Source organism: Rhinopithecus bieti, unplaced genomic scaffold, assembly GCF_001698545.2.
Source record: "Rhinopithecus bieti isolate Rb0 unplaced genomic scaffold, ASM169854v2 scaffold_1714, whole genome shotgun sequence".
In the NCBI taxonomy this organism is placed as follows: Eukaryota; Metazoa; Chordata; class Mammalia; order Primates; family Cercopithecidae; genus Rhinopithecus; species Rhinopithecus bieti.
The window spans coordinates 121,659-128,860 of record NW_016803514.1 but is presented as its reverse complement, the minus strand read 5'-3'; the positions used below and the strand labels follow the sequence as shown (position 1 = coordinate 128,860).

The 7,202-nt window shown below is 37.9% G+C and overlaps 1 protein-coding gene and 1 long non-coding RNA gene across 6 annotated transcripts in view; one reads left to right on the top strand and one right to left on the bottom strand.

Moving 5' to 3' along the window:
- Positions 1-7,202, bottom strand: part of LOC108539527 (uncharacterized) — a 139,046-nt gene that overhangs the window by 45,108 nt on the left and 86,736 nt on the right. The gene's annotated exons all lie outside the window — the stretch shown is intronic.
- The window catches only part of SH3BGRL2 (SH3 domain binding glutamate rich protein like 2), a 64,857-nt gene that overhangs the window by 48,041 nt on the left and 9,614 nt on the right, over positions 1-7,202 (top strand). For 2 of the 4 annotated variants that reach the window (XM_017888266.1, XM_017888260.1), the window contains one exon: positions 5,539-5,613. The exons of the other annotated variants lie outside the window; for them this stretch is intronic. In XM_017888266.1, the coding sequence (XP_017743755.1) occupies positions 5,539-5,613 (75 nt within the window). The remainder of the gene's footprint in view (positions 1-5,538; positions 5,614-7,202) is intronic. 4 annotated transcript variants of the gene reach the window in all.

Genomic DNA, 7,202 nt, shown 5'->3' with positions numbered 1-7,202 from the left:
TTTTTTTGAGATGGAGTCTCACTCTGTAGCCCACACTGGAGTCCCAATAATGGGATTAGGTTCTTCATGCTTCAATAAAGATCCCAAATGCACTTAAAACATATGATCCCAAGACATTGTTCCCAAAAGTCTTACATAAACACTGCACTTGAGAACAACTGCAACTGTGTACACTTAGTTGTGCTTGGGCTGTGCTTCTGAGCCTCCACAAATGGTAAGAAAACGCTAACACATCTCCTTGTCTCCTTCCATGACAAGATGATTATTATATGCGTTGCTGATAAAACCAGAGTTGGGTTTCTTAGTACCTGGGGGTGCCCAAAGTCAGAGAATAAAGACTGCCCATCTGTCCAGAACATCCACTTGACTTGAAGATTTTCACCATGTTGCAAAACTTAATATTTTTAATAGCAAAACAAACACTGGTACTATAAAGACACATGCACACGTATGTTTATTGTGGCACTATTCACAATAGCAGAGACTTGGAACCAACCCAAATGTCCATCAATGATAGATTGGATTAAGAAAATGTGGCACATATACACCATGGAACACTAGGCAGCCATAAAAAAGGATGAGTTCATGTCCTTTGCAGGGACATGGATGAAGCTGGAAACCATCATTCTCAGCAACCTATCACAAGGACAGAAAACCAAACACCACAGGTTCTCACTCATAGGTGGGAATTGAACAATGAGATCACTTGGACACAGGGTGGAGAACATCACATACCAGAGCCTGTTGGGGGGTAGGGGGCTAGGGGAGGGATAGCAGTAGGAGAAATACCTAATGTAAATGATGAGTTGATGGGTGCAGCAAACCAATATGGTACATGTATACCTATGTAACAAACCTGCACATGTGCCCTAGAACTTAAAGTATAATAATAATAAAAAAAAAACTGGTATATTATAGGTCAAGATGTCTCATTTCCATTAAGTTTTAAGATTAAACAAAGGTTCAAAGGAATTTCACATTTGTGGGGCCTGCTTCAAAATCCATGCTTCAATCCTCTAGATCAGGGATCAAGCCACCTGGTAAATATTTTCGACTTTGAGGGCCACGTAGTTCTCTGTTGCATATTCTTTTCTGTTTTGGTTTTTATTAGTTGTTTTTATTTTGTTTTCCAACCTTTACAAATGCAAACATCCTTCCTTTTTTTTTGAGATGGAGTATCGCTTTGTTGCCCAGGCTGGAGTGCAGTGGCACAATCACCACTCACTGCAGCCAGGTTCAAGCAATTTTCCTGCCTCAGCCTCTCGAGTAGCTGGGACTGCAGGCACACGCCACCATGCCTGGCTAATTTTTGTATATTTGGTAGAGATGGGGTTTCACCATGTTGACCAGGATGGTCTTGATATCCTGACCTTGTGATTCACCCACCTCAGCCTCCCAAAGTGCTGGGATTATAGGCATGAGCCACCACGCCTGGCCGTAAACATCCTTCTTAGCTCACAGTCCCTTCCTCAGTCTGCCACTGCTCTGGACATTCCATTCACATTTCCCTCTGCCTTTTGGAGTTCCTTAGTGGATATATTTGAGAAACACTGGATTGGCTGTTTCCCAGGTCTCTGTCCTGACAATTGAGTGTGTCATCTGGTAGAATGGAGTAGAACAAAACAATGGACAGAAATTTTGACCTACCTCGTAGCCTGTCTGCAGTAATAACGTGTTACTAGAGTTCTGTTTAGAGTCAGTGAGAAAAAAAAAACAAAAGTCCAAAATTGTAACTATTATCCACAGGAGATTGTGCTCTATTTTGAAGATATGGATGTTATTTATTTAGGGCTAATGACTACATCTACTGTATGATACTTAAGGGAAAGCCCTAAAAATCACCCTACACTGATCTTCCTTACCTCATATACCCAGTTGATTACCAAATCCTATAATTTTTACATCCTCCATAATTCTGCCCTGTTTTTCTCTCAAAGCTCAATCCAAAGGTGTGTTGTTATTACACTTTCTCTAATTAACTAGGACTCTGGTTATTAGTTCCTCTCCCCCATGCCCAGCAAACTTGTGCCTTATTATTGCTATTATGATAGTTATAGGTTTTTTTCATGTCTTTGCCTTCAGTTGGTTTCCAAGCACCGTGTGCACACCTTTACCCTATTTATCTTAGTATGTGGTATCCATTAGATTGCTAGGAACACAGAACATACCTAACAAACATGGTTATATGAATGGGTAAATACCTACACAGGTGTTTTCAGCTCAGGAGGTAGCCAGCCCATTCTGTTGGGACATGCCTTGTCAAGGTTCTGAGCATTTGCAGTATATAGTTTGAAATCCGTTAAGCCAGACTGTGCTGCATTCCCATTTTATTAATAAAGTTCAAAGCCAGATTGTTAAAAGCAATCTTACTGAATCTGCTTTTAAAATTTTATGATGAAATCCGTTTAGAAAACTAACTCTGTTGGAAGCTCACCTATCCCACAGGTAGCATTTTCTTAGGAACATTTATCTGCATTTGAAAATCTGTATTCCAAGGCCTTCTCTCTAAAAGATCAGTTATCTAATCAAGGAGAATCTTCTCCATCAGATGTTTTCCTGTAAATATTCCTATGTGGCATCTTTCCAGATACCAGGAGGGGAAAGTTGAGTAGTAGAGAGGGTGTGATACAAATTCCCCTTTATGGTTGATTGCTGGTCAGCTGTGTGCCCGGAAGCACAACGATGTAATTAGATATTCTCTGCTGTTTTATCTTTTCGGTATAACTCTAGCTTTTATTCTTCCGTCTATAAATGTTTAATCTCCCATTTTCACCTTCCTGAGTTGTTTGCCTTAATATTCTACAGTGATGAATTCCTGGGATGTGACTTTCATAAAAATGATGATTTGTGCTGTGAATACTGAAAGCTTTCATCCAGACAGTTTGAGGCCTCCCCAGTTGCATGACTAGCAGTATATCTTAACTAATATCCAAACTGGTGGTTTTCTTTCTTTTTCAAATTCTCTCTCTTTCTGAGCCTTATGCAATTGGAGTTAATGAAGAGAGAACAAAACTGTTAAGACAATCAGGACTTGTTAATATCAATGTCAAGAGAAAGGGTTGAAAGTGAAAAGTTGGTTTTCCTCTGCTCTTCTTTATGCAGCTTCCCTCATTTCCCCAACATGTAGCCTTTTCATGAGGCTCTGCTTTGTCATTTTTCTAAGTTATTGCCATTCATGTATTAATATCTATATCCCTTGATTTTAAATATTGGATAGTATTTACTTTTTCCTTTGAAAGTTGAAGAGAAATTGACATTCTTATAGCTTCTCTCATTTCTCCCCCATTTTGATATATGAATACGCATACACACATGAATTGCCAAAGTATATGTCACACTGTCTTCTGTAACTATAATAATTATATAAATATATATGTATATTGTTATAATTATATAAACACTATTCCCTACAGAACTGCTTAGTGTGAGCAGCCATAGATAGAGGAGGGTATGTAATCTTATGTTACTAAATCCCTGTGGCTTAAGGGAGAATGACACAAATGTCAATATCCAAGGGAATCTCTTAATACATTTTAACCTTTTCATTTCTTCCACTTCACATTTGTCTGGCAAACCTATGAGAGAAATAACTTTTCCTTCTTGTATTTTTTTTTTTTTTTTAATTTGCGTGGACTATGTCCTGAAAATAATTTTGTTAACATAGTGTGCCTACCTAGTAAACCTTCTGAATGCTTTAATTTTTTGTCTTTCATTCTTAATTGATCATTTTGTTTAATATGAAAGATTAGATTTAAAACCAAGTTCCCCCAGGAAGCATTATTCCATTTTCCATATTCTTTGTATTGATTGGAAGACTTCATGTCTGCTAAATTAGATTCTTAAAGGTAGGTTGTTTTGCTTCTCTTTTAGAGAAGGTTTTAGGGTTTTCTTGGAGCTCTGGAATTTCATCAGTATGTGCCTTTAAAAAAAATTCTGCTCAGCAATTAATAGGACTGCTCAATCTGAAAACTAATGTCTTTTTTTCACTGGAGAGCAAGTTCTGTTATTTCTTTGCCCCCTTTTTCCCCCCTCACTTCCATTGTCTTTCCTTTTCATCTTCAGGATCTTTTTCCTTTTGGATGAAGTTTTACCCTTATGTTCTGACTTTCAATACTCATGACTTACCTAATAATTTCCATCTCTTGGTCATGATATTCTACATTCTGAGAGGCATTCGTAACTTTTATCTTCTAGATCTCTAGCCTGGTTTTTAGCTCTATGCTATCCTGCTTTTTATTCTTTTTATCTACTTTCTAATTTGGCAATCAAACTTAATTTTCAGGAGCTCTTGTTTCTTACTCCTTTAAAAGTAGTGGCTTGTTCTTGTTTTGTGGATGCAGCATTTTCTTTAATCTCTCCAAGGATATTAGTTAGAAAGCATTTTTTTTAAGTTTTGTATGTTCTGTAAGTTATCTCTGTGTTCTCCAGCACTAGTTCTAGTTGTTGGTTTTTGTCTTTCTTAGGAGCTGGCTTGGCTTCCCCCAGTAACTCACAGGCCTGCTTTCTTTTGAGTAGGAGGGTTAAATAAGACGGTGAAAGAAGAGTGGGGGCAGCACGAAGCAGACTGGAACTCCTCAGGTGCCCATGAAAGAGCCACACCCAGGCAGCAATGGACTTCAGTGCGTGTCCATCCAGGGTGAACTTCCTTTCCATTTTTCCCTTTCTGATGTGGGGTCCAGGGTAACTACAGATTCTGCTGGCCTCTCTCAGGTCCCTGAAGTCTCACCAGGAGTTTTCAGCACATAGGCAGCGAGTGTTCTTTGGAGAGCACTTCTCTTAAGCTCTGGCCACACTGGGAAAACAAACTGTCTAAGCCGTTACAAATGTACTTCTTTTTACATTGATTGCCCCACCATAGTCTGCTCCAGATTGTTGTGTTCATTGTCTCAGGCTTGTGATTGCTGTGCAGGCTCCTTGGGAAGGACTGTTCTTCTATTGGTTTGGGCTGTGGTTCTCCCTGCTGTGTTTTCTCTGTTTGGTTGCATTTTATATATTCTGGGTATTTCTTAAAATTTTATGGCTGGTTCCTGTTCCTAGGTTTTTCCCCCTCCAGTTTAAATTGGCTCTTGGGTAAGAGGGGAAGTAGATGTATTTGCTTACTTTGTTGTCTTGAACCTGTATGGTCAGAACTATTAAACATGAATTAGGAATTTGAGATTCTCACCTTTGGGTTTGCTCGTATTTTGGTATTTGGCAATAAAAATTGCCAAAATGAAGCTGTTTTAAATAACTGCATTTTATCTATCCTGCCAGAATTGGACTTGTCTACTGTTTTTTGATTTCTATAGCAAGATTTCATAAAGTATAGCACTAACAACCTTTATCCACTAAATCAAGAAATTCTGCTTAGAGGCTACCCTCCGGCTTGAAAGAAAATTTGAGAAGCAGCCGCTGTTCATTTTAAGCAGCTGCAGCAACTCCCGTAGTCTTAAAAAATTGCTTTTTAAAAAATATTCTCCTTTTGGGTAAAACAGATTTACTTTGGCTCATTTAGAACTGATTGCTGCTACACCATTTCCTTGTTTTTGTTCCCTCCAGCCTTCTGTTTGGTTATGTCCTTGGCATGAAGAAATAATGTGGGCCTGTCACTTAATTGTGATTGACTTAGCTGTGGTAAGCAATACAACTTATCAGAGTGACTGCTGTGGGCTTTCCTAACTGTTCTCTCCAGAGACACTGAAAGGGCAAAGAACATTAAGGTGTTTGTCTCAGATGCTTGCTTAGTCTATAGTGGTCTAATCGGAGTGCACAGATAATGTCCTTAAGTAAGCTTTGTGGAGGAATGAAACTGTTGTTAACTCTACCTCTTGTAGATTTTATCATGAGCTTAGAAATGCCTCTAACAAGGCCGGGCGCGGTGGCTCAAGCCTGTAATCCCAGCACTTTGGGAGGCCGAGACAGGCGGATCATGAGGTCAGGAGATCGAGACCATCCTGGCTAATACGGTGAAACCCCGTCTCTACTAAAAAATACAAAAAACTAGCCGGGCGACAAGGCGGGCGCCTGTAGTCAGTCCCAGCTACTCGGGAGGCTGAGACAGGAGAATGGCGTGAACCCGGGAGGCGGAGCTTGCAGTGAGCTGAGAGCCGGCCACTGCACTCCAGCCTGGGCGGCAGAGCAAGACTCCGTCTCAAAAAAAAAAAAAAAAAAAAAAAAAAGAAATGTCTCTAACAGTGGTTTTCACTTGAACATAAACAGAAGTATAGGTGATGAGAGATTTAAAAAAAAACAAAAACAAAAAACCACAACAGTTTAGGTTGCTATATTCTTAAAATCACAGCATTTAGATAAATGTTCCCTTAGTGAGTGTGAGTAGCTTGGTTATGCTATTATCTATACAGTTCAGAGATTTTTCTTTTTGTCAGCAGTTGGCATTAGAAACAAAGTGAATTTTTTGTCCTTTGTCTTAAGTGGAATGAAAATGTACCAGTTTCTGAAATGGGCAATTTTACCTTGAATATGATTTATGTGGTTATATCTTTCTGCAAAGTAAATATTTACTAATCATCATATTCTGTAATTACAAAAGGTTGATTGTCCTGAAATGTGCAATCTCAAGATGTAGATTTACACAACACTTTAGGGAGAATGCCTTAGACTATAAGGAATTCAGTGAGCCTATTTGGAAACTTTATGTGAGTTTTAAAAATACAATGCTTTTAACCTTTGTAGTAGGAATCCTAATGTATTTTTTAAATATGTATAAGCCTGACAAGTAAAACAAATTTGATAAGAAAGCAGATATTTTTCTTTTATTTAGAATGCTTACAACTGTAAGAATGTGTATCTTAATAGGAAGTAGTTTTAAATGTTTTAATACTGTATTAATCTTAAATTATTTCACATGCAGTTTAACTTATCTCTGTCATATCTACTTTTTGCTTAAACATGACAAAGAAAATATTAATAGTTTCACTTTATATTTACATACTTTAGGATTCATCAGGCCACTCAAAAGCTTCTGAATGTTAGAAAGTAAATTTTTCACACAATTCTTTAAAACCAGTAAATAACAGAATAGAAATAGGATTTACTTAATTGTTACTAACATGATATACTTAAAACGTGGCATGTTATTAATTGACAAATGCAATTCATCTATCTACATGACAGAAATTATTGGTAATGTGGTGTCTGTTGTGTACTAGTGTAACACTGACTTTTAAAAATTATTGTCTTTAAATCATTCTCTTCTTTTTTTT